General features: G+C 39.2%; 1 protein-coding gene across 3 annotated transcripts in view; it reads left to right on the top strand.

Moving 5' to 3' along the window:
* The window catches only part of axin1 (axin 1), a 115,456-nt gene that overhangs the window by 7,839 nt on the left and 79,794 nt on the right, over nt 1-27,823 (top strand). For all 3 annotated transcript variants that reach the window (XM_048609546.1, XM_048609547.1, XM_048609545.1), the window contains one exon: nt 1,266-2,247. In XM_048609546.1, the coding sequence (XP_048465503.1) occupies nt 1,370-2,247 (878 nt within the window). In that variant the 5' untranslated portion in view covers nt 1,266-1,369. The remainder of the gene's footprint in view (nt 1-1,265; nt 2,248-27,823) is intronic.

The raw sequence follows: 27,823 nt of genomic DNA, 5'->3' as shown, positions 1-27,823 counted from the left end.
ATTTAGAAAAGGTTAGACAAAATGGGGGCAGAGGGGAGGAAATCATTAAAAAATGATTGAAGAAAAAGGATTGGAAAAGAATCAAAGATGATTCCAAAGTACTTTATAGTCAATTAATTACTTCTGATGTTATGCCATCACGTTAATGTATGGAAACACCAGACAATTTGCAATAAGCAAAGTCATACGATCAGTGAAATAAATGACCGAATAACCTATTGTGCAGATCTTGGTTGAGTGGTAAATGCTGCCAAGTCACCAAGAGAACTCCCCTAATCTTATTGCTGCAGAATCTTGTGTAACTATGAGAGAGCAAATGCAATAGTACTTTAATGACACCTTTGATAGTACAATGCTATGCCACTGAAAGGTTAATCCAGATTATGTGCTCATATTCTGGAGTGGCTTGAACCTGCAATTTTCTGACTTGGGTGATAATGTCACCACTGCAAAGGAATGAACTTTGCGTGGTATTTTTTTAACTGCTTTAGTTATTCACTTTGTAAACATAAATCATCTCCCAAGTGTTTTCTTAATAAGCAATTTTGGGATCTGTAAGTATAGAATGGAGTTACTGCTGGAAATATCAGAAATGATGACACTTTCTCCCATCTTTTTATTCTCTCTTTTTTTTCTCCCCCTGGGCATTGTACGTCAACATTTGATTGCTACTTAACTCAATGTGCAGCTTGTTGACTGCAGTCTTGCCATCACCCTTTAGCATTTCAACGCAGAAATCAAGTTTTATTAAAAATGGACCAAGACGTTTAGTCCCTTAACTAATATTAGTGTCTGAACTGTGGAGGTTTGCTGATGGCTTTGGTTTGAAACATTTGAAAAGCTTAATGCACTTCCTTTGGGGAAAACCTTGGGAGAATAGGCTAAGCGAAAGTCATAAAGACCTTTTATAGAATTGATGACTTGACTCTGGACCCATTGTTTTCATTTATAGAGTGGGAATTTTGTTTCATATTTAAGTTTTGTAGCTATCCTGGTTTGTAATTAACTATTGTCTTATGTTAAAAAAACTAAGTGGCATGGCATAAGCTAGACTTGGGTATTTTGTTGTTTGTTTTTGTACATAATGTTTTAGCTTTAAGAGAACCACTGCAAAGAATGTTTGTCATCTCTTCATACCTGCAATTTTAAGTAATTGCTATCTGGTCTACACTATCTACGCTCACTGGAGCTGCAAAGTAAAGTTCATTGTGGATGTTTGCTGTTAAAATATTGCTAGAATTATTAACTTTTATTTTTAATTACAGGAGGAATATAATATCAGCAACATTTGGTCCCTGTTTGAATATCTGACTATAAGAGGAATTGAGACTGTACTGGATTTGGTGCTGTACATGAGGTTGCTACAAAAATGAGTGCCAGAGGAAAGGCATATTTGATGGACCTAGGGGGAAGCTTTACTGAAGATGCACCGAGGCCACCGGTTCCAGGAGAGGAAGGTGAGCTGGCGACTACAGACAGTAGGCAATTGAATCACAGTTTCTACCCCATAAAAACCGAAGGGCTTAAAAATGAGGCATCCACAGCAACCCCACGGAGGCCAGATTTGGATTTAGGTTATGAACCTGAGGGTAGTGCTTCACCAACACCCCCATACCTGAGATGGGCAGAGTCCTTACACTCTTTACTGGATGATCAGGATGGAATAAATTTATTCAGAACTTTCTTGAAACAAGAAGACTGTGCTGACCTTTTGGATTTTTGGTTTGCATGCACTGGATTTAGAAAACTGGAACCAAATGATTCTAATGAAGAAAAGAGGCTAAAATTGGCAAAAGCCATATATAAAAAGTACATTTTGGATAATAATGGTATTGTGTCCAGGCAGATTAAACCAGCTACTAAAAGCTTCATAAAGGATTGTGTTATGAAGCAACAGATAGATCCTGTAATGTTTGACCAGGCCCAAACTGAAATTCAGACAATGATGGAGGAGAACACCTACCCTGTATTCCTGAAGTCTGATATTTATTTGGAATATACCAGGACAGGTGGAGAAAGCCCAAAGTTGTACAGTGATCAGAGCTCAGGGTCTGGGACAGGAAAGGCATTATTGGGATATTTACCTACTTTGAATGAAGATGAGGAATGGAAATGTGACCAAGACACAGATGAACAAAAAGGGAGAGATTTGGCCACTGTAAATAGGCTTACACAGAAACTGCTTATGGAAACAGCCCCACAACGTGCTGGTCCAACCAGGAGATTTGATGAAGGTCGGGAGTGCAGGTAAATGGTTTAATAGTGTTAAAGATGAGAAAGAGAAAATGTTAATCATATTAAAAATCCATGTAATCGCCATACGTGTTTAATGCGTTTGTAATAATAAATTTTGTGGGAAAGGTCCAATCATGTTGTAGCATTAAGGTAGTTTGTATTCAACAAGTCAAATGATCCAAATCACCACTTCTGTAAAATAGGTACAACCCAAGGTGAAAAGAATGAAGCTAACAGTCCTAATGCTATTACAATTGAAGTTAATATGGTATGGAAACTGTTAGGAAGGGAGTTTCAGGATTTTCATTCAGTAACAGTGAAGGAACAACAATAATACAGTTCCAAGTCAATTTTGTATAAAGTCTGGAGGGGAACTTGCATGTGGTGCTCCCAGGCATCTGCCCATTTTGAATTGACAAGTCTTTGCATTTGTTTTGAAGACATATCTTTGCTTCATTTCTGAAAATTGTAAGCAATTTCTCAACAATTTTGCAGAATTATGAAATTGTTTCTAATAGTGGGCTTAGAATGAACAGGCATGATTTTCTTGATCACTTGTTAAGGCTTGCCTGCCTCTCAACATTTTCAACTTTCAACATCGCTGGACAATTTTGCAGAAACACTACTGCCTTAACAGAAAAGGAAATGCTGTTTTACTGTAGCCAAAGCATTACATAATTGATATGTTAAGGAACATATCTCAAAATATACGTGTACTTCAGCTGTATGAGACTTCCAGATATTTCAAAATTACTTTGTTTAGTATGTAGATGTGAAATTGATGCAGCAAATGGATACAAATCTGGCTACTCCTATATTTGCTAAAGTGTTTTGAAGCAGATATGATCTAAATGAAATGACAACCAAGAATAGATACACTTGAGATGAATTTGGAATAAAAGTATTTATTTTGACACAAAACCTAGGGGAAATTTTGGAAATCTTGAAAAGCATTCGAGAACCAAGTGGTGGGGGTGGGGAGAGTATAAATAAGTCTGTAGCATCTCTCCAAATAGGATATATTTTAAATTTTTAAAAAAGCTATTTCATCTACGCTCCTCCTGCTGGGTATCGGATGCCTGATGAAATGTAATATTTTCCTTCTTATCTTAGTCATTGGCAAAAGTAATTGGAGCTAGATAAATAGCAGAATACATGTGAAGCCTCACATTCTTTCAGCAACATTGTGATAGCGATGTGGTTAGAATTAGATTTTTATTTTGTTTTCTGAACAATGAACAATAAATTACATAGCTTATTCCTTTGAATGATCATATTCTACAAAAAGCATTGAAGTACATGGGTATTTGCCATGTACAGAGCAAAAAAAAACTAAAGTAGTCGCATCTTTTACACAAATAAATATATGAAAAATGAAAATCAAATCCATTCACTCTTCTCCATACTTACTGACAAATGGTGCTCTTTCCCGATGCTTAGTAACAATTGTTTACAATGACGTGCTGTCTAGATTCAGTATGGAACTGAGGCACTAAATTGAAATGTTAACCACTGTGTGTGCCCCAAGCTGGGCTGATATCTACTAGTACTGTCTTAGGCAATGTACTGCCTATATCAAGAACAACACAATTTCTCCAGTTCAGACAATTATTTTTACTCCATTTACTGCTAAAGGCTTTTAAAAATTGGAAAATGCACAATTAGTGTATAACATGCCATCACTAACTTATGCGCTTGTCTCACTTTATCTGTTCGTGCTCAAAGACATCTTCCTTTCATTTGTTATTTTCTGAAAATTGTGTCCAGATTACTGATTCCATATTCATTTTTTTTGTTCATATTAATGTATCCACTATTTTAACTTGTTGACTTAAGTGGTTTCAGTTTTGCCTTGCAGAATTACTAATTTGTAATCTTGTGTAATCATGGAAAAATTGGCATTTTTCAGTGAAAATTGATAGAATTATGGTATCCTTTTATAATATGATTGAGTTTCAAGTGCACTTTGCTTTCTGAAACAAAGGGTGTCTGATTCCTCTAGTCATTATAGAATGTTTTCTGTTGCACTACTTGGAAGATTGATGCTGTATTTGAATTCCAGTGGAGCCTGTTCGAACTTCAGCTTTGGATAATTTTTTCCCCTGACCGGATGAAATTCTGTGCGTCAGGTGACACCAGAGGCTTGGTAGCTGTCGTCTGTTAATTTTTTTGGGGGGAAGCTACAAGCCTGTCTGATGCATGGTCGACAATGGCTTTGTGGAAGTAAATGAGACCTTTTTAGAAATTATAGAGAGGGGTGGGGAAAAATATGGGTAAGCAGGAAATAGATTAAATTTAGTGCACATAAGTATTTGTGCATGGAAAGGATGAGTAATGAGTAATGCAAGCACATTTATATTAAAAGAGATAAGGAGCAATTGCAAGATGCATTGGTGCCTTAGACTCACGTCAGCTTATCAGTCAAAGCACAATGTTAGTACCAGGATGTTCAACTATATCGCTGACACAGTGGACTTTGTCAGGGGAAGTAGTGAGCAAACTACAATTTTCTTTATTGTCACAGCATTTTGAGTGATGTGTCCAACACTAATACTGAGAAAAAAATTTGAAGCTGAGCAAAGAAGTAACATGCAACTCATCCCTAACATAAATTATTAAAATTATGAAGTGTGAATGAAGAAATCCAGGCTTTTACAACAAGAGTGGGTATATATATGGGCAGAGATATGCATACACACGTGCCCACACAGATGTGCAAGAATGCAAGCACACAACCACACATACGCACATGTGCATGTGAGCACCCATGCTCCTGTACACCACATGTGCACCTACATATGATCATTATGGAGTTCGTAAATATGTACTTTAATTTACCAGAATAGGAGAAGGGATCCTAAATTTAAACTGGTAAAAGCTAAACTAAATTTCCATGTGAAAAGTGATGGACTTCCAGGTGGAAACCAAATCTGAAATTGTTGAATAATTAAATGCAACTGTGGGGGAAGTTGGATTATTGAATCTTTTTGACCAGTTTGGCATTTTGAATGTTGACTGTATATTTAATAACTTATAAATCTGAATCAAGTGTAGGTGCCCATCTTCAACTTTACGTAGCACTTTTTCTGGAAAAGTGGGTTGGAATGGGATGTTAACCTAAAACAAATCTAGGATTTTTTTAACTTTCTACGGGGTCAGAGTTTTCCCTTTTTTGCCTGTCTTCCACGGAGCATGAGAATCAAAATATCCAGTCAATGTGAAAAGCATCACAGGCTTGCTTTGTTCACTTTAACAGTTTTGTGTTGCACGTATTTGAATATGAAGTGGGCTACTTTAGCACTTGAAAAGCAAGTTTTTCAATGGGTTATGAAGTTATTAATGACAGAGATGAGAATTTATTTTCTCCCAGGGTTGTGAAACTTTAAAATTCTACTTCAGAACACTGTGGACGTGAAGTTTATAGATTTTTATCAGGAAAAGGAATCCAGTGTTATTGACAGTGGATGGGAATGTAGCATTTGAAGTGCAAATGGATATGCCATAATCCTATTGAATGATGGAGCAGATTTTGAGGGGCCAAATGGCCTACATATGTGAACAATTTCACATTTTCCTACATTATACTCTATGTGCAGTAATATGCTGTCGGCTGCACCATTAAACTATTTTCTAATCAACCTGTTCAGTGATGCTGCTGCACACCTCTGGAGCAGGTAGCAACTGAATTTGGGCTCCTGGCCCAGAGGTAGGCATGCTACCCACTGCACCACCTGCACCATGAGCTTTTATTTTTTGTTTTGCAATAATGAAATGTGCCTGGAAATCCAAGTCCGCGGTTCTCCTAGATCCACAGCATATGTTACTTCCCCGCAAAGCACTGTAATTGGTTAAACAGGATTTTTCTTTTGCAAAGCCATGTTGACTCTGTCTGATTTGTCCTGACCTTCTCTTAGTATCCTGCTATAATGTCTTCAATTGTTTCTAGCGTCTACCCTATGACCGATGTTAAGCTAACTAGCCTGTAGTTTCCTGCTCTCTGCCTCTATCTTTTTGATCAAAAACATTACATTCACTCTTTCAATCCATTGAAACCTTTTCTGAATGAAGGTAACTTCGGAAATTTAAAACCACTGCATCAACTATCTCATCAGCTTCTTCCAAGTCCCTCGGATGAAGTCCACAAAGAACTAGGGACTTGTTGACTCTCGGTGCAAGCAGTTTGCTCAGTACTACGTTTCTGGCAATTGTAATTTTTTTTCCAGACTTCCCTTCCTTCACTTTGATTTACAACAATTTCTGGAAAGTAGCTAATATCCTTTAGAGTGAAGAACAATTTAAAATACCTGCTAAATTCATCTTCACCTCCTTAATTTCCAGTCTCACTTTATTAACACTTCTTTTAAATATCTTTCCCTCTCTAATTTTCTTCTTACTAATTCTTTTGCCATTCTTTGCTTTATTTAAAATTTTGTCTAATTTTCTGACTTGCCCATCTTTGTACAATTATATGAGATAACAAGGTGTAGAGCTGGATGAACACAGGCCGAGCAGCATCAGAGGAGCAGGAAAGCTGACGTTTCGGGTCTGGGCCCTTCTGGACCCCATTTCTGAGGAAGGGTCCAGATCCAAAACATCAGCTTTCCTGCTCCTCTGATGCTGCTTGGCCTGCTGTGTTCATCCAGCTCTACACCTTATTATCTCAGATTCTCCAGCATCGGCAGTTCCTACTATCTTTGTACAATTATGTTTTTTTCTTTAAGTTTGATACTATTATGACTTTTTTAGTTGCAGTCCAATAGGAGGACTCACCATGTGAGGTTATCTAGAGGCCCTTTCGCAATGAGCTGAGAAGTTAATCCTGTCTTGTTTCACAAAATCGGATCTGGTATAGCCTGCTCTCTGGTTGGACCAGAACATGCTGTTCTAAAAATCTATCTCAGAACATTCTATGAACTCTGTCTCGGCTACCTTTGGCCAACTGATCATTCCAGTTAATATGTAGATTAACATTGTCAGAAAGGTACAGTGATAATCATGGGCAAGTTCCCAATATTTATTCTTTTATACTCCCTTCTGTCTTGGTTAGTGATACAGTCATGCAACGGTGCTCTATCAGCTTGTTTGGATGACATCTTAAAACCTATTCGACACTTGTCAAGGCTGAAGCTCCTGCCTTCTAGGTCCCCTTACGTACTGCTGGCTCAATTGCAACCACAATCCTCAATCCAAATCACTGATCAAAATCAGAAAACTCTATCTGCAGGGCTGTGAACCACTACCTGCTACAAAATTTATAAATAACTTTTCCCTCTCTGTAATGCGTTTCTGTGTCTGAGTTGACACTCCTTGAGCCACAAGCACTTAGTGCAGATGCATTTGCCCCGGACCATAGTGGCATCTGGTGGTTCCTGCATTTTGCAGCTATGACCCAGAGCTTGTCCTGCCTTCCTTTTAGTGAGTTTTAGTTAGCTACTACATTATCCAATTATTAGATTTTTATGAATTTTATCTTAACACCATAGAAACATGTAACGTGGGAGCCATTCAGCCCTTTGAACCTGCTTAGCCATTCAATATAATCATAGCTGATCATCCAGCTTAGTACCGTCTTCCCACTTTCTTCCCATACCTTTTGATCCATTTAGCACTAAGAATTATATCTAACTCCTTGTTGAAAACATTCAAAACCAATTCCTATACTGCTTTAAACCTTAGAATCACAATAGATTTAACCACTCACCAGATACTCACCAACTGCTAGTTTGTTTTCCCTACTATGCAAGCTCCCGGCGCTCTTCTCAACACAGTACACAGTGCTAAGTTGCGCTCGGATGCCTCTGTTTATAGACTGGGATTCAGTGCCAGTAATGCTGGTGAGCATTAGGGACATGGTTACATTCTAGTTAGGGGTGGCCTAATAATGTTTCAAGGACATGGATTTGAATTCCACCATGGCAGGTGGAAAATTTAAATTTAACTAAAAATAAATCTAAAATTAAAAGTGAGTTTAATGGTGTTAACAAAGCCATTGCTGATGTTGTAAAAACTTCTCGTCCACTCGTCCTTTAGGGATGGAAAATCTGCCACCCTCATGTAGTCTGGTCTGCATTATGACTGTAGGTTGACAGTAGGGTGGTCCACTCCCAATTGCCCTTTGCAATGGCCTGGAGAGCTACTCAGTTGTATTTAACCACTACAAACTCAAAAGGAAGGAATGAAGTCCGATTGATCACCAGGCAAAGTTGATGGGTGCAAAACTGCAGTTTAACAGAGCCAATATTCAAAAGCATAACTTCTGTTAAACGTGGAGCACGCAACTTGGGGTGATTGATCGGTGCTATCCAAACATCGTGTGCCAGACTGGCTAAGGAAATGTATGTTTTAAATCCAAATCCATACATAAGCACATAGTCTATGCTATCATTGCTGCAGTAACAAAAGATCGCTAAGTTGTCAATTTTGAGAGTTGTTCGGTGGCCTGGATGGATTTTATAAAGATCCTTTATCGCTATGCAGAGATTAGAGAGGGCTCCTCAGCATTTTTCCTTCAATCAGTATAATGTTGTTCAAGTTTTGGGGTCTTGTGGGTAAAATGCATTCTGTGCTTGTCCGTATTACTCAATAATATTTGTAAGTGTGATTGTTTGAGGCATTTTCAAGGGATACAAGATGCCGTACAAGTGCAACTCAGTAATTTACCTTTGCAATACATTTTGTATCTTAATTGAATGAGACCAATCTATTATGTATTGAATTTGGTTAATGGGCTCTTATTTCATTGACAACGCTTGGTAAATAACTTTATTCCGGTAGGAGGTACTGATGGGCAACTTCATTATTTACAATGTTATTCTGCATGATATAAAATAGCTGTTATTTCACAGTGATAGTCACTAGATTTCTATAAAGCACTCAAAATACTTTGAGTTTTTTTCATCTTTTTATGTCTTGTGATTAAAATTTTTCATTCAAAAGTGTTTAAATGTTACATACTTCACAATATGATCAAAATTATCCAATGAATTATCTCTAAATGCCTTCATTTAAAGTTCTGAAATCACCCAAATATCTGGGCTTTCACTACTATTTTAGCTTAGAACTGTTACTGTGTGATCTGGATTGGGTAAGTTTTTAGGTCCTGTAAGCTTTGGGTTATTTTTATTCAGCTTCCATTACACTGTTCAGTTTTATCAGATGATATGAAAGCTGAGTTTATCTCTGCCCATGTCTTGTAATGGGTTTGTAGTTTTTACTAATGCTATAGGTAATCTCTAACAGAAACATTTTGTGTTATTTTGCTAAGCAGTACTAACCAACACAAATATGTTTTGTAGCCACTGGTGATCTGAATTATCAGCTATTTTATTACTTTCACTTATTGGCTGTTTTCACATTTCCAATTAAAAAAAATCTTCGGAACATTTACCAGCATCCATTTCTTAATGCATTCTTTCTGACTTCTACTCGTTTATCTTTTCGGCGGCTTTGTGTCCAGATTGGCTATTGAGCTTATTCCTCTTCATCAGAAACCTGCATTCTTGCCCTAGCCATTTCTTCCATCTCCTGAGATAAGTTTTACTTGAGATAAGTTATTTCTTGTTTCCAACTGTGCTGTTTCATATTTTTCCATTTTGTGGGCCGTGCTGCTGAATGTGCTCTCCACCGTGCTCTTGCTGAAGCTGCATAAACTCCCTTTTATAATGTGCCTTCACTTCCTTTTCTGTGGTGATTCTTACTGTTTCAAGTGAGCCATTCAGTCTCTCTAGATGGTGAGTTCATCACCACAGATCTCTTTCTTCAGCATCCAGCCCACATTGCATCAAAACAGAAACAGCTGTCACCCAGCATTACAGACACGTTGCGTAATTGATGGTAAAATGGAGTCTGATTTTGTCGTGATGCAGAGATGCGTTACCAGAACAATCAAAGGATGTGGAGGCCCTCAGAGCTGTGGTTTTGAACAGCTGGGTGTCTATACCTGTCTAAGTAGTAAAGTTTACTGTGGGGGTATGACTAGTGGTTAGCAATAAATTTTAAAAGAAAAACCATGGCTTCAAATTTTTGGACAGGTTGCATCAGAATGAATGGATTATTAGTAGGAATTTTAGAAAACTGTTTTGCAAAATGTTCACCTGTCTTGAGAAGCACGGGCAGTGGTGAGAAAGTCAGGAGAAGATGGCGAGGAAGAAAAAAGTCAGATTTGCAACATTGAGATATAAGCTTCCGATTTTGTTCTTTGGGATTTAAATGGTGTTCTGAATCTTGCTAACAAGTGTTGATTACCTTATTTCCATCTATTTATATTTATCTCACCTCATTTCAATGCAGCTCCTAATTCTTCCCTCCTTCCCAGAGAAACTAAATGACAGCCATTCTTAACATGAAAGTCAGAGCAGTTACCAGTGAGCTGCTGCCACCAGGTAATATTGGAAGTAGAAGAAAAGTTGAAAGCCGTGCATTTAAGTAATGGCAAAACCAACTAAATTTTCACATCGGTTGAATAGAATTTTGAGAAAGCTACCTAGGAGAAAAAAGTATGGATATGTTATATTGCTGAAGACTTGTGCTGTAGAACTAGCTGTATTCCTGGCCAAAATAGCTACAGTACACACATTAACCTGACAGTGTGGAAATTTCATAGGTACAACCTGTCTGCAAAAAGCAAGGCAAGTCTGTTCCAATCACTTACTGCCCCATCAGTCAACTCTCAATTATTAGCAAAATGTTGGAATATGTCATCAACATTGCTACAAGTGGCACTTATTCCACGGAAACCTTCCTTACAGGAGCTTAGATTGGGTTCTGATGTCCAGTCTGCTGCAGTTCTCATTATCACATCAATCCAAATAACGGACAAGAGAGCTAATTTTTCAGAGGCAAGATGGGTGCAACTGCCCTTGACATCAAGGTAGCATTTGGTAGCACATGGCATCAAAGGTCCTGAGCAAAATTGGAATTAATCAAGGAAATTTCTTCACTGCTTGGAGTCATGTCCAGCTCAAACGAAAAATGGCTGTGGTGGTGGACAGCCAAATATCACTGAAAGAGTTTCTCTGCATTGTGTCCAGAGACCAGTCAGCTTCAGCTATTTTTTTTCAATGCTCTCCGTCGTAAGGACAGAAGTAGGAATTTTTGTGCAACTGTCAACGTTCAGTGTTATTCATAGAAACATCTGGCTCTTTGAGTCAGGTCTGCCATTCAGTATTATCATGGCTCATCCTCCATCTGAATACCATATTCCTTACCCATTCCTTTTCATGTCTTTGAACTTCTTAAACAAAACTATTTGTTTCTGTGGTGAGAATTCCACAAGTTCATTACCTTCTCAGTGAAGAACTTTTCCCTTATCTCAGTCCTAAATGGTCTAACCCATACTCTGAGACTGTGTCCCCGGTTCTAAACTCCCCAACCAGGGAAAGCATCCTCTCTGCATTTAGTCTGTGCAGCCCTGTGAAAATTTTGTTTAATCAGATCCCTTCTCACATTTCTAGACTGTAGTGAATATGGCCTAGTCGATCCAATCTCTCATCATAGGACAGTCCTGCTATCTACTATGACATGGAAACAGACAGTCAAACCAAATCTGCCTTTCTGCTTCTGTATTTGCAATACATTAAAATTAAAAACCTTCACAGGCCCTCGAAATTGACCCCAATGGTTGCAAACCAGACTTTGGAACAACCAGTCCCAGGCTGTCTGAATAATCAGTTCCAGACACCGCTTGTATATTAAACAAAAGACTTAGCAATTTATTAACAATATAGTAACTTCAGCAGGGTAACATTAAACAACCCAAAAATCTGTTTTCAGCCCCGTTCACACAAAAGACCGAGAGACAAATAAACACAGTTAAAAGGTTAAAAAATACAACAAAACTGACCAGATTACTAAAATGGTTTTCATGGTGTGTTGTTACACAGGCGTAGCTGGTTTCTTGTTTGATTTTCTGACTATGTTGATCTGGGTCACCTTTTACAATTCACTCAACTAAAGACAGTAATTTAACTTTCTATTCTGAGCTTCCAAGAGCTATTTATAGGTGGTTATACAGGGAGCTTTGAAACCTTCTTGTTGTAATATCGATTGATTTCTCTGCAGAAAACATTCCAAAATCCCTTTCAAACTGATTGCTCCCTAACTGTCTGTCTGTCTGTTTATCTCCTCCGTGAGGCCCCAGTTAGCACTCAGCATCTGCCATCTGTTTCAGCATAAGGTATTTTCCAGACTTGCTGGAACCAATTTCCAGGTACTGACCTAGTTAATATCTGACCTTGTTAATACCCAAACTCTGCTACCTGTCTAAATACAATGCTCTTCCCTGGTGCCAAAGCATTTGCAGAACCTTCATCAGGAACCAACCTGCAATTAACTTGCTGGCCTAGACTCAAATAATAGCTTGTTTAGTCTGTTTTCCTTTTAATACAGGCTATTATCCACAGTTGAAAAGGCGTCCTCTTTGATTCACAGTTTGCAGTTCACAGCTCCAAACCAAAATTGATGAAAGAACCAATTGGTGAAAGCAGCTGAACATGTGGCTACAGACCTGGTGTAGGAGGGAGGTCTTCAGATATGTGGATCATTGGAATGCCCTCTGGGGAAGGTGGGACCTGTACAAGAAGGATGAGTTGCACCTGAGCTGGAGGAGCACCAATATCCTGGGTGGGAGGTTTGCTAGAGCTCTTCGGGAGGGTTTAAGCTAGTTTGGCAGGGAGTTGGGAACCGGAGCTACGGATCAGAGGATGGGGGAGCTGGTGTACAGATGGATACAGCATGCAGAGAGTCTGTGAGGAAGGATAGACAGTTGATAGGGCAAAGTTGCAGTCAGTGTGATGGGCTGAAGTGCCTATTTTAACGCAAGAAGTGTCAGGAGTAAGGGTGATGAACTTAGAGCATGCATCAGTACTTGGAGTTACAATGTTGTGGCTATTACGGAGACTTGGATATCACAGGGGCCGGACTGGTTGTTGGATATTCTGGGGTTTAGATGTTTCAAAAGAAATAGTGAGGGAGGTAAAAGAGGTGGGGGAGTGACATTGCTAATCAGGGATGGTATCACAGCTGCAGAAAGGGAGGTCGTCGAGAAGATTTGTCTACTGAGTCAGTATGGGTAGAAGTCAGAAACTTTATTGGGAGTTTTTTACAGATTTCCCCCCAGTAGCAACAGAGACACTGAGGAACAGATTGGGAGGCAGATTTTGGAAAGGTGCAGAAGTAATAGGGTTGTTGTCATGGATGACTTCAACTTCCCTAATATCAAATAGAACCTCCTAAGTGCAAATAGTTTGAATGGAGCAGATTTTGTCAGGTGTGTCCAGGAAGGATTTCTGACTCCAGGCCAACTAGAGGGGAGGCCATATTGGATTTGGTGCTTGGCAATGAATCAGGCCAGGTGTCAGATCTCTCGGTGGGAGAATATTTTGGTGATTAGCGATCACAACTCCCTGACCTTTACTATAGTTATGGAGAGGGATAGGAGCAGACGGTATCGGAAAGTATTTAATTGGGGGAGGGGGAATTACAAAGCTATTGGGCAGGAACTGCGGAGCATAAATTGGGAACAGATGTTCTCGGGGAAATGCACGACAGAAATGTGGAGGTTGTTTAGGGAGCACTTGCTGTGAGTGCTGGGTAGGTTTGTCCCACTGAAGCAAGGAAGGAATGGTAAGGTGAAGGAAACTTGGATGACAAGACATGTGGAACATTTAGTCAAGAGGAAGAAGGAAACTTACTTAAGGTTGAGGAAACAAGGATTGGATAGGGCTCTCGAGGGTTACAAAGTAGCCAGGAAGGAACTGAAGAATGGACTTAGGAGAACTAGAAGGGGGCATGAGAAAGTCTTGGCGGGTAGGATTAAGAAAAACCCCAAGGCATTCAAACTTATGTGAGGAACAAGAGAATGGCCAGAGTGAGGGTGGGGCCGATCAGGGATAGTGGAGGGAACTTGTGCCTGGAGTCGGAGGAGGTAGGGGAGGTCCTTAATGAATACTTTGCTTCAGTATTCACCAGTGAGAGGGACCTCTGTTGTTTGTGAGGACAGCATGGAACAGGTTCATGTTAGGAAGGAGGATGTGCGAGAAATTTTGAAAAACGTGAGGATAGATAAGTCCCCTGGGCCAGATGGGATATACCCAAGGTTGCTATGGGAAGCAAAGGAAGAGATTGCTGGCCCTTTGGCGATGATCTTTATGTTCTCACTGTCTTCTGCAGTAGTACCAGATGATTGGAGGATGGCAAATGTTATTCCCTTGTTCAAGAAAGCGAATAGGGATAACCCTGAGAATTACAGACCAGTCAGTCTGTCTTCTGTCGTGGGCAAATTATTGGAGAGGATTCTGAGAGAGAGTATTTATGATTATTTGGAAAAGCATAGTTTGATTAGAAATAGTCAGTATGGCTTAGTGAGGGGCAGGTCATGCCTCACAAGCCTTATTGAATCCTTTGAGGATGTGACAAAACACATTGAAGACAGAGCAGTGGATGTGGCATATATGGATTTTAGCAAGGCATTTGATATGGTTCCCCGGGTAGACTCATTCAGAAAGTAAGGACGCGTGGGATTCAGGGAAATTTGGCTGTGTTGGTACAGAATTGGCTGTCGGTAGAAGAGGGTGGTCGTAGATACAAAGCATTCAGCCTGGAGTTCGGTGACCAGTGGTGTTCTGCAGGGATCTGTTCTGGGACCTCTGCTCTTTGTGATCTTTATAAATGACTTAGATGAGCAAATGGAAGGGTGGGTTAGTAAGTTTGCCGATGACACGACGGTTGAAGGAGTTGTGGATAGTGTGGAGGGCTGTTGTAGTTTACAACGGGACATTGACTCCTCAAATGCTAATGCACTGTTTCCATTTGCAAGTAGATCGAAGTTCGCACATATGTATGATAAAAATATCAATCACTGCTTCAGAGCCAGCTAAAGAGAGTAATCGACAAGCAAGGATCCAACCAGCGCCTACTGATGTACAAAGACGTCACCATCAATTACCACACCCCCTCACCCAATTCATCATAATCACCCTGGAGTTCTCCATTGACCAGAAATTTAACTGGACCAGCCATATAAATAGTGTTTATAAGACCTCTGGGAATTTTCTTTTGAGTAACTCCACTCATGATTTCCCAGAGCGTATTGATTGTATCTAAAGTATCTGACAGGAGTGTGATGGAGTATAAATTGCAGTTTCTGCAACATTCAAAGCTCAACACCATCCAAGACAATGTCACCATGTTGTTCAGGACCTCATACACCAAGTGCACATTGTGTAGCATCTAACGCCTACACTGCAGCAACTTGCCAAAGAAACTTCAACAGCTCCTTTCAAACCAGCGTCCACTACCACCGGAAGGACAAGGACAGCAGATGGGTGGGAGCACAACCTACAAATCCCCCTCCTACTTACACCACCCTGACTCAGAACTATATATTGCTGTTCCTTCACTGTCATTGGGTCAAAATTCTGGAACTCCCTCCCTAACAACACTGGGCATTCCCACACCATATGTATTGAGTGGTTCCAGTATCTCACCACTACCTTCTTGAGGGCAAGTAGGGATGGATTTTGATATTCTCATCCCAAGATAAAAATCTTGGGGGGTAGTGGAGAAAACAGTAGCTGTCTCAAATTTGATGTGAGTAACATTATTGAAGAGTTCATTAATTCAGAAGTCAAATTGCAAAGAAGCCTGCAGTGAGAAATTGCCTCCTGTTAGATGCATTTGCAGACACTTGTCTTTCTCCTGATATAGGCAAGTCAAATTTGACTCTACTGCGTAGGGTTTTTTGTAGACATGTCTGTAACTTCACAAGCTTTCTATTTGCTTCTGCCAAAATAAGACTCCAGAGCAGAAGAGCATGAGAAGCTGCTTTCAGTTATATTATTTGCGCTGACTAGCGGATTCATTTAACAACTTGAGGAAACACCTAATTGAATAGGTGTATATTGGTCTTGTGGGGTACCAAAATCTTGCTCTTTGTAACTTTGAAGAGGTATTAAATACAATGCATTCAGAATTGCATTTGTATGTTTACATTGTTGTATGATTCAAGTCTGTTTGTGATGCCAGTATATGGTTTAACAACATTAACCATGCGAGAATGTCCAAGAAAGTTCCGCTCTTCATGGGCCTGCTACTTAAAATAATTTTGAACTCCTACTGACATTCCGATTAAACTTTTAAATGTTGCATGGATAAACTGATTAAAAGTTAGTTGAAGCTTTATTAATGTATAATGTTATATAACAAAAAACTAAATCCCTTAACACTTTCTAAAAAATGCACTACTTGTTTTCTATTACATCTTCAAAGCATGCCTATTTTAGTTTCATTATTCTTTCTGCCTGTGTTACCTTTTCCAACCGATGTATATTTAAAATGGTTTGGTAGGGCATTGAGAAAGGCAAGTAGAAACTCCAAGTTAAATGTTTAGATTGAAAGGCAATTATGTACACATGTTATCATAGTTTGCTGTAATCATGTGACCTATTCCATGAAGCATGTAGATCTTGAATTCACTTCAATGAATCCTCATGTTTAATACTGCTGTGTTGTTCCCTGTAAACATGGTGTCAGAAGGGGCACTGAGATGAGTGTCATGGAGCCGTAAGAAAGCACAGCTGCTGACAGGGCAACACGAGTGTGTACAGAGCTGTAAGCTGCCAGTAAGGGGGAGAAAATCAACGAAGCAAGCTCCAAACTCTTTCAGAAGATTGCTACATCTTTTTCAATTGCAGCTCCTGTTCAAATTACAGAGGATATGAGGCAGAATTGGGTATTCTTCCATGCACAATGGCAGAATTATGCAATAGTTACAACTATCCATCCAGAATAAGCCACTCTGATATTTGTTGGGACTAGACTGTTCGGCATACATTGTGTGTGTGTGTGTAATATGTTTCCATTTTTTTGTGCTATGAGAGATTGAGGAAATTTCAGTTAGTTCTGTGTGAGTACAATGTGTCGAATTTTAGGGACCAAAGGAAAAAGTCCACTATCAATATATAACATGATTATTTCATGTTAATATAACTTGTAACAACTAATTTAAGAAAATCATTTTAAGTATAAGAAATCTTATAATGAGAGCATGACTACTAAGAGAAGAAAATTTGACTTCCATGTTTTAAATATGTGTAGAAGCTCTGAGCTTTTAAATCAATAGCTACAATCCATAAGTGGGAGAACAGGTTTGTCTACCATGTAGCAGCTCAGAGCTGTCCACTACATTTTTTTAAGGAAAAAAATTGCTGACAACATGTGTATAACAACACAGAAGAAAGCAACAAGAGCCAACAGAAAAATCATGCTCAAAGGACAAGTTGTAAATGTTGTGAAGGTCATTGCATAAAAGAAAAGAAAGCATGTCCAGTGTGGAAGAAAATTGTTTTTTTTTGCAACTGCAAGAAGCTAAATTATTTTGCACAGAAGTGATTAGATAATGTTAGCTAAATTTTCTGGGGACCTAGGTTCAAATCCTGCCATGGCATATGGTGGAATTTGAATTCGATAAAGAATCTGGAATTAAGGATCTAATGATGACCATTAAACTATTGTTGATTGTTGGAAAAACCCATCTGGTTCACTCATTCCTTTTAGGGAAGGAAATCTGCTGTTCGTTCTTGGTCTGGCCTACATGTGACTCTAGACTCATAGCAATGTGGTTGACTCTTAACTGCCCTCTGGGCAATTAGGGATTAGCAAAATATACTGGTTTAGTCAGAGAAGCCCTCACCCTGTGAGTAAATTTTAAAAAAATTGATGGATTAAGTGTGTTCTACTAGAGATGTCATCTGAAGATTCAGAAGATCTACTCTCCATCTTTTACAGCAGTTTAGGTACTTCAGATCTAAAGGAGAAAAATGGTATATGCTACGAGTAAAGACAGCAATTTGAGAGCATCAAGTGAATATAATGTCCCAGACAGACAATTAGTCACAATGCTAAATCCACTCAGCAGAAGCAAGTCAAAAGCTTGGACGAATAACTCTAAACGTCAGGAGATATTTGGTGTTTTGCAGGCCACGCCAACTGATGAGCATGCAAAAAAGTTCAAGACAGGGTGCCCCTTCAGGAACACTAGAATCTTTGATGCTGAAATTGCAGAGTAAAACGATTGCATTGTCAGACACAGCTATTGCGATTCAAATATGATTTTGTGGCAACCCTAAGTCCGCAGAGCCAGCTGAGAAAATCTTAGAAACAAACCAGAGAGTACATCATTTCAACCTGTGGACATCAGAGGCAAAGCTGATAACCCGAATATCTGTCATCACAAATACAATCCCATAAGGTCATGCGTGCCATTCATGTTTGGAACAGACAAAAATGGAACTGACTGAAATAACAAACAATTGCTAATATACGAGAACAGTACATTGTCAATGTTTGAATACTTGGGTAACTAAAAACGTGTATGAAATTCGTATTTTCTTTGTATTAAGCGGGACTGTTTGGACTGGAGAGTGATCATGGACAAGTCCTGTTCTCATCTGCCATGGTCATGTGACCTGCACCATGAAACGTCACACATTCTAGGCAGATAGCTTGGGTTCACTCGAATAAAAACTTGGTGTTAACACACTGCTATGTTGTAACTCAACACTCAGCTTCCAAAAATAATTCTGAGAAAATGGAGACCAGTGAATTGTGCATCTTCTATCTACTGTATTCTTCTGCAGAAAGCCTAAACCACATCAGCTGATGCTTACTGAAAAGTTGACCGTCATGGCACAAACCACACTTGCAATATATATGAAACATGTTACAGTACTGGCTTTTTAGTACACATTCATTCCCATCATGAATTTCAACAATCTTAGTGGCATTTGCTGAAAGTGGGCACTGCTAATTTCAGTGAGGGAATCTGCACATCTAGTATCTGAACAAATAGCTCAAACAGCTGTGTATGTACTTTATGGATCAAACAGCAAAAGACAGGGCAACTTAGAATGGGTGAATTCTAATGCCAGTTGAGGTACAGAAAGAAACAGAATGACTGACTGTAAGATTAGAGTGAGTGCGAAAGACTTTTCAGGTGCAGTGATAGTGTCCCTATCTCTGGGCCAGAAGGCTGGGTTCCCATCTCACCCCAGTTGTGTCTTTACGTATCTGAACAGGTTGATCAAAACTATAAAATAGGATAGAAAAAGGGACAGAGTAAAATTTTTGTTTTCACAACTCCCAATAAAAATTACAATCCAATGTCAGAGATATTAATGAGCCTAAATTACCACTTTAAGTCAGCATGGTGGCCTAGTGGGTTAGCACTGCTATCTAACAGTGCCAGGGACCTGGGTTCAATTCCACCCTCGAGTCTGTGTGGAGTTTGCATGTTCTCCCCATGTCTGCATGCGTTTCCACTTGGTGCTCCCAGTTCCTCCCACAGTCTAAAGATGTGCAGGTTAGGTGGATTGGACATGCAAAATTGCTCGTGATGTGCAGACTAGGTAGATTAACTATGGTAAATGCATGATCCTGTGGATATCATTGGTGTGATAGTCATGAGGTTTTTTTTTTAGCAAAAGCTGATGCCAGAGCAGCACATCCTAAACAGCAATCTTTTTGTATATCTGTATTTAACCTCATATTTCCCCTTGTCTGAAGTTACAGTAGCATTTGTGTATAAGTAGCCAAGATACCATTGGATTTAAGAGTGTTTTGACACTAAGTTCTGATCCAAAGTATTGGAGTACTCTCACTGTGTTGGTTATCCAGGAATCTAGCCTGGATGTGACTTTTTGCTATCATTTCATTTTTTGTTTTTGTTGTTGTTGTGGTAAAGGATCCAACATAAAAGGCCTTCAGTTGTGAAGAATAGATTAAATGTGATGAGCTTGTAAAAAAAATACAATTATAGATAATTTTCAAATTGCAGAATATTGATAGTTTATTTTGTTTTTTTGGTATGTGTTCAGGCCCCATCAATTTTAAACCTTTCACTTATAGATGCTATATCTGTTAATTTGCCCCATTTAAGATTTTGAGGTGGACAGTTATGGATATTTTTAATCAACCTGTTCAGAAGTGTCATGACACAATTTTGCCTGCATTTTCTCATTGTCTGCCCTGATGTCTTATCTAAAATTTTAGTAAAATATATCATAGCTTGTTAGCAGCGCAAGATTGGATTTACGTCTCATAAAAGCCTTCTAAGTTTTTGACTGGTACAGCACACTTTTTTCCAATTCCTGAGTAAAAGTATTTGACAATAGCAACTCACAACGTATATTTAATGTAATATAGTGCCTCAAGGTATTTCACAAGAGCGTTTCTAAAAAGAAAATTTGGGACTGAGCAACCTAATGTGATTTGAGAAGATGACCAAACGCTTTGTCAGAGATAGTTTTTAAGGTATATCATTAAAGCGGAATGGTCAGTGACATGATTTGTGGAAGGAATTTCAGAGCTTGGGACATATTAAATATGTCCCTTGAAAAGATGACAATTTTCTTATACTGCTTTTGCTGGCTTATTACTGCTGGTTCCTACAGTATAGCAGAAGATGATCCAGAAGTCTAATGGAATGCTAGCCTTTATATCCAGAGGACGAGGGTACAAGGGTGCAGAAGTTATGCTACTGTTATACAAAAACCCTGTTAGACCCCACTTGGAGTACAGTGAGTAGATCTGGGTATTATACCTTAGGGAGAATATATTGAAGTTAGTATAATGTGGGTTAACAAGATTGATGCCTGAACTTCAGGAGTTAAGTTATGAGGAGAGATTATATAAATTAGGCCTGTTTTCTTCAGAATTTAGAAGGTTAAGGGTTAATCTGAACAAAACCTTCAAGATATTACCGGGAAAAGAGTGCAGATAAACACTTTTTCCACTGGTTGGGGATTGTAGGACTACGGGGCATAGTTAGTACCAACTCGGTACCCATCCCATCCCATCTCCTTCCTCCACATCCCCGCCCCCACCCCCAGCCCCGCAGCCGTGTTCAAGGTGGATTGTTTTGAATTTCACCTGCCATTTTGTTTGGTGACTTCTTCAGTAATCCTATAGCTACTGTTTTGGATTCTGTTCCCTTTTGATTTAGTATCAGCTGTGAATTCATTGAATTTCTGACTGCAGGGTTCATGTAGTTTAGAAATAAGAACCTCACCATTGATTCATATGACTCTCAACTCTATGCATCTTTTATCTCTTCAGACAGATCCTTGTTTTAAGTCTCTGTTTAAACCAGTGATATCAACTAAACATTTAAGCAGGGTTTTATGAGGAATTTTATTGAAATTCCTCTGAACATCCCGATGCACCCCTATCTCATCATGTAGCATCCCAATGTCAATTTTAAATATGATTCTCTCATGAACATCGAAGGGTTGGGCAGATTTTGCCTTGCTAAAATTGTATGCCCTATGACCATCACTTCAATTTTGCCAATGTGCTGTTTTGCATGTTCTCAACTATACCTGTAACTTCTGAATTAAGCTTGCGCCAAAAGATTTGCATTAGCCAACATTTTGAATTGAGTAACTTTAAATTCTCACTTTGCTGTAAAATTGTGCTTGCATTGTATATTGTCAGACACTGAAATTGACCTTTCAGTTGAAAAGTGACCCATGTCATATAGAGACTTGAGATGGCGCTATAGCCATCATTAATTGTAAATTGCAGATAAATGTGATGTGCTTTAGAAGAAACAACATCATGAGGAATTATAATTTAAATAGTACAGTTTTTGTGGGGAAGCAAAAGCAGACCCAGCAGAGGATGCATGTTCACCAATCTTTGAAGATGTTAGGATAAGTCAACAAAATGGCTCAGAAAGCCTACCGGATACTTGGCTTTCTAAATGGGACATTCTGTACAAGAACGAGGGAGTACTGTAAAACCTTTACACTCTCTGGTTAGGTTTTACCTGGAATATTGTGTACAGCTCCCAAACCACCAGATTTTAGGAAGGGTGCCAAGGCCATGGAGAGGTTGTAAAGGAGGTTCATCATGATGATACCAGGGGTGAGGGACTTCATTTATGCACAGTGATTGGAGAAGCTAAGATGTTTTCCTTTGGAGGAAAAAAAGACTAAGGGAGATCTAATGGTGGTATTCGAAATTGAGCAATTTTGATTAAAAAGTATAGGGGAAACTGAGTCTTGAGTGTGTCAGTAATCAGAGATCACAGTTAAATTAATTGGCAAAAGAACTTGCAAGGAAATGAGAAATTTCTTCAAACAAAATATTTGGCAGTGTCAGAAAATGTACCTTTTTATTTAAGCTTTCTATATTTTCCATGAGGAAGTGCCTGAAAAATCTTTTATTGCCCAATTAAGTAGTATTCCATAATCTACCTCGTTCTGTGCATTATGTACTTCCTTTTTAGTAATGATGCAATAACAAACATTGCATTCAAACCACTTTCTTGCTAGAATTTAAGGAATAATCTCTTTTTAGGAAGCCTCAACGGGAAACTTGTTCCAGTGGAATCATTGAATATAGTAGGAGTCCTCTATGGCTTTGTCAGCTCTTAAACCAAGCTGTCCAATTGGGTTCACATCCAAGTCTTTTCCCTATCGCTCTGTAAAGTCCTCTTCAAATACATTTATTTGTGTTTAGAAAATTCCTATAAAATCTGATTCCACTGACTTTCAGATGCAATCTTCCAAATTTTACATGTACTTGAAGAGGACTCACTTGACAGTTCAGAATTAAATGAGCTCGGTCAAAGAAGTAAGGTTTGGAGTGGTGCAAAAGCTACAAATGTGGGAGGGATTTATGAAACCACTGAGTGATATAGCACAAGCAGATGGTTTGAACTAACATGTTTGCTGCCACTTGGAGTTAACTATGCAATTCACTTCATGCGCCCCTTTCATCAGTCCTGCAAATCCTGCAATTTCAAGTATTTGTTCAAATCCCTTTGAAAGTTATTACTGTATTGAATCTGCTTCCACTACCTTTTTCAGTACATTCATTCCATATTATGGCTTGTTGCATGATTTTTTTTTTCCCCGTTTTGTTTTTTTTATTCATTTCCTGTTAATCTTTGAGCTTTTCTTACTGACCTTTCTGTCAAAACCTTTATTTAAAATCCCAGTCTGTTTTGTCTCTTCATGTCACTGAAAATTTCCATCCCCCGTACCATTTTACTTATTCTCCTGAAGTCCTGTCTAAGGCTTTGACATCCTTTCTGGAGTGTGGTGCTGTCCAGACTTCTAAAAAGCACGTTTCTGAAGGTGTTAAAGATACAGTTACCAGAGGTAAAGCGGTGTTTTTTTTCAAGTGAATTCTTGGGATGTGAGCTTGGCTGGCTAGACCAGCATTTGTTGAGCTTCTCTAGCTGCTCTGGAGAAGGTGGTAGTGAGCTACCTTTGTAAATTGCAACAGTCCTTAGTTAGGGGCAACCACAGTTCTGTTAGGATGAAAGTTCCAGGATTTTGAACGGTGATGTAGTTCCAGGTCTATTTAAATGACTTCGAGGGGAACTTGCAGGTGGTGGTGTTCCAATGTATTTGCCTTTTCAGTGCTAATGGTAGTGAATTTCCGAGATGCTGTCTACGGAGCTTTGGTGAATTTCTCCAGTGCATCTTGTAGATGGTACACACTGCTACCACTGAGCATTGGTGGCAAAAGAAAGAAATTTTGAAGGTAGTGGAAGGGCCAATCAAGCACACTGCCTTTTCACAGATAGTGTCAAGATTTTTGAATGTTTTTGGAGCTGCACCCATCCAGGCAAGTGGAAAGCATTCTGTTATACACCTGCTTTTTGTCTTGTGCATGATGGGCAGACAGTATGGCAAAAGGAAGAGAGTTGCTCTTGTGGCCACGATATTTATATGGATGATCCAGTTCAGTTTCTTGTTTAATGATAATCTCCACGATGTTGATAGTGTGGAATTCAGCAATGGTAGTCATAGGATCGAACCATTACCCCATAATATTCAATCAATTTTGACATAGCCATTACATTACACTTGTCTGGAATGAATGTTACTTGCCATTGGTCAACCCAAATCTTGCTGTAAATGGTCACAGACTGCTTCAGTATCTGAGGAGCCATGAATGGCAGGACATTGTGCACTCATCAGCAGTGGACAACTCCCCCTCTCATCTTATGCTGGAAGGCAGGTCACTGATGAAACAGCTGAAGATGGTAGGGCCTAGAACGCTGCCCTGAGGAAACCCTGGCCGAACCAATTGTCAGTAAGCCGGTTATTCTTTTGCAAGAGATAATAGGAACTGCAGATGGTGGAGAATCTGAGATAACAAAGTGTAGAGCTGGATGAACACAGCAGGCCGAGCAGGAAGGCTGATGTTTCGGGCCCGAAACGTCAGCCATCCTGCTCCTCTGATGCTGCTTGGCCTGCTGTGTTCATCCAGCTGTATTCTTTTGCAAGTGCTGCTTGACAGCACTGTTGTAAAATGTAGTTATTTTGGACCATAGTCAGCTAATATTGGCAGTTAATCTGTCCATAACTAATTTCCAGATATTTTGTTAACTTTAAAACGCAGCTATTTAGGATACAATACTATTTGATTTTTGTTTTGTCTAAATGTATGTGACCCAAAACAGTTGATCTCATTTGAACCAGATAATTGAGCAGACAGTTGTTAGTGTGTTGATCTCATTAAAATTGTGAAGCCAGCAGCTTGCTCTCTAGCATGTTAAGGAACACTTCCTTTGTACTCCCTCCTCTTTCAGTTCATCTTCCATCTGAAGGGGGACATCTGCTTGGCAAACACTGTCGCCTGACCCTGAGCACTTGTTGATATACCTGTTTTTAAAGGCTGGAAGTTTTCACTGTTATTACTTGAATCTTTCTAGTGAGTACGGGACAGCATGCCAAGATAGCTGTCACCCCCTTTCCTGCCTTTGGCTTTAATATTGGTTTTTGTTCTTTTTTTGGAACAAAACTCTTATTTTCCAAAATGCTCCATTTCATGATGGCACATATGGTGTCAGTTAGTGTTTTGATGTCAGTTCCAGAGAACATAGTGGCCTTAGTAATCCACATGGTCAGAATTCTCACTTTCCTTTCTGTTCTTGTTTGTTAGAGATTATTTTTATTTGGGGAAGGAATTTAACTGTTGTAGCATGCTATAACTGCTGCTACACAGAAAATGCCAGAATAATTCAATTTTAAAGGAATCCCAGCTACTGGCAACCCCTTCCATGACTTTACTGATAATCAAGAGTCGACTGATTGATTAGGTGGTAATTGGTGGTGTTGGATTTGTCTTCCTTTCAGACATACCTGAATAATTTTTCACATTATCAGCTAGCTGGCAAGATTGTACTTGTGCTGGTATTGTTTGGCTAGAGGTACTGTAATTTCTAGTACACGGGTTGCCAGTAGTACTGCCAGAATGCTGTCAGGGCCCAAAGCCTTTGCAGCATCCAGTATTTTCATTTCTTGCAAATGTATGGATTGAACCAAGTTGATCAAAAACTACCATCTGTGATACTGGGGACTTCAGGAGGAGGCCATAATGGATGATCCAGTCAGCACTTCTGGCTGAAGATCAAAGAAAACGCTTAGGTCTTGACTTTTCCAGATATGCTGAGGATGGGGGGCTATTTATGCAGCCATTGCCTTCTGTTTGTGCTTAATTGTTTGCCACCATTCACAACTCTGTATGGCAAGACTGCAGAGCCTGTCTCTGATCTGTTGGTTGTCGGATCACTTAGCTCTTGTCTATTGCAGGCCATTGTTACTGTTTCAGCTCTTGACTTGACTTGTCCCGTGTTGTAGCTTTTACAGGTTGACACCTCATTTTTAGGTATGCCCAGGTGCTGCTACTGGTATGTCCTCCTGCACTCTTTGACCCAAGATTGAATTCCTAGCTTGATGGTAGACTGGGGATATGTCAGACCACAAAGATACAGGTAGTGGTTGTGTACAATTCTGCTGCTGATGGCCTGCAGTGCCTCATGGATGCCCAATCTTGAGCTACTAGATCTGTCCAATTTAGAATGTTGGTAGTGCCACACAACATGATGTTTCATGGGACTTTCTTTCCACAAGGACTCTGCAGTAGTCACTCCTACTGATACTATTATGGACGGACACATCCTTCACAGCTAGTTTGGCGAGGATAAAGTCAAGTAGATTTTAATTGATAGTGGGGGTTTTAGTGATGACAAAGCCATTGAATTTTAAGAGGTGATGGTTAGATTCTTACGTTAAATATCACAATGAAGCATTTGGATTTCGTAAAACAACATTGTCTCACAAATTTCATTCAGGGAGGAAAAACCACTGTCATTAATAGATCCTGTATTCCTAATAGCACATTGAAATAAACTTCAGAACTGTTGCATGCATATAATGTTTCATCAGCAGTTGTGTTTTTAACCAAGAGTTGTACGTAATTGGTGAACTTTAAATTAAGTAGGTGACCAAGAAAATGGGCAGCCCTAACTAATTTTATAGTACTAATCCATCCCAAAAACCTATGCCTCAATAGTGATTTAACTACTATTAAGGCCAAGAGACAGTGATTCTGTGTTGCCCCTGTGTAAGGTTGCTTGTTACTGTGAATACAATCTGGATTTTTTAAATTGAGAAAACAGCAACATAACGTATTGATGATGCCAAACAAGGAAATAGTAGCCTGGAGATTACTATGGAGAAATATGATGCAAAACATTCTAAAAGAAAGAGGTACATTTTAAATGGTGAACTTTTGAGGTACATTCAGCAATGGAGCGATGTAATGTGAAAATTAACTAGTCTGCCAAGTTGGCATATCATGCAAGACCAATTGAATACTTTTGAATCTATAGATGTAGAATATAAAATCTTAGTCAGACTGCAATTGGAACACTACACACAGTTTATGCTTTGCACTCTATAAAGCATTATGCCCTAAAAACAATACTGCATGGATACCCTGGGATGTTACCTAGAATCAGTGGCTTGAGGAGTTGGGGTGTTTTTCCTCATGGTTGTTACGGATAGGTGCCTTGTTAATTATCCTAAAATCTGAAGGATTGTGATTAGTTGAAGAGTAATTAATTGATTGTATGAGTGAGCAAGATGCTAGTGCAAAAATACAAATTGAACATAAACACATAGAATTAGGAAGTTTGGAAAATCGATTCTTCTGTTAAATTTGAATTCAATAAAAATCTGGAATTAAGAGTCTGATGATAATGAAACCATTGCCAATTGTCAGAAAAACCCATCTGTCTTACTAATGTCCTTGAGGAAAGGAAACTCCCTTCCTTACCTGGTCTGGCCTACATGTGACTCCAGACCCACAGCAATATGGTTGACTCTTAATATACCTCTGGGATGGGTAATAAATGCTGACCTAGCTAGTGATGCCCTCATCCTGTGAATGAATAAAAAATATTCTGGGCAGGGGGTCGTCTTGTGGCACAGTAGTGGCATCCCTACCCCTGGACCTGAAGGCCTGAGTTAAAGTCCCACCTGCTCCAGAGATGTGCTAATAACCTCTCTGAACAGGTTGATTAGAAAAATAGGTTTTAAAAAATTATTCTGGGCAAGTGATGCAGACAGTATGTGAGGAAGAACTTTTTAATTTGCAACTGGTAACAACCTAGAGCATGCTGCATGGTTGGGTGGTGGATGCAGAAACTAAGTGATTTCATGAGGAAATACAATTGCAGGACTATGATTACTGGGCAAAGGAATGGGACTGACTGGGTTTCACTGCAGAC

Source organism: Rhincodon typus, chromosome 21 (genome assembly GCF_021869965.1).
Source record: "Rhincodon typus isolate 14 chromosome 21, sRhiTyp1.1, whole genome shotgun sequence".
Classification (NCBI taxonomy): Eukaryota; Metazoa; Chordata; class Chondrichthyes; order Orectolobiformes; family Rhincodontidae; genus Rhincodon; species Rhincodon typus.
Note: the sequence above shows the minus strand (reverse complement) of the source record. Positions and strands in the feature narration are given on the sequence as shown.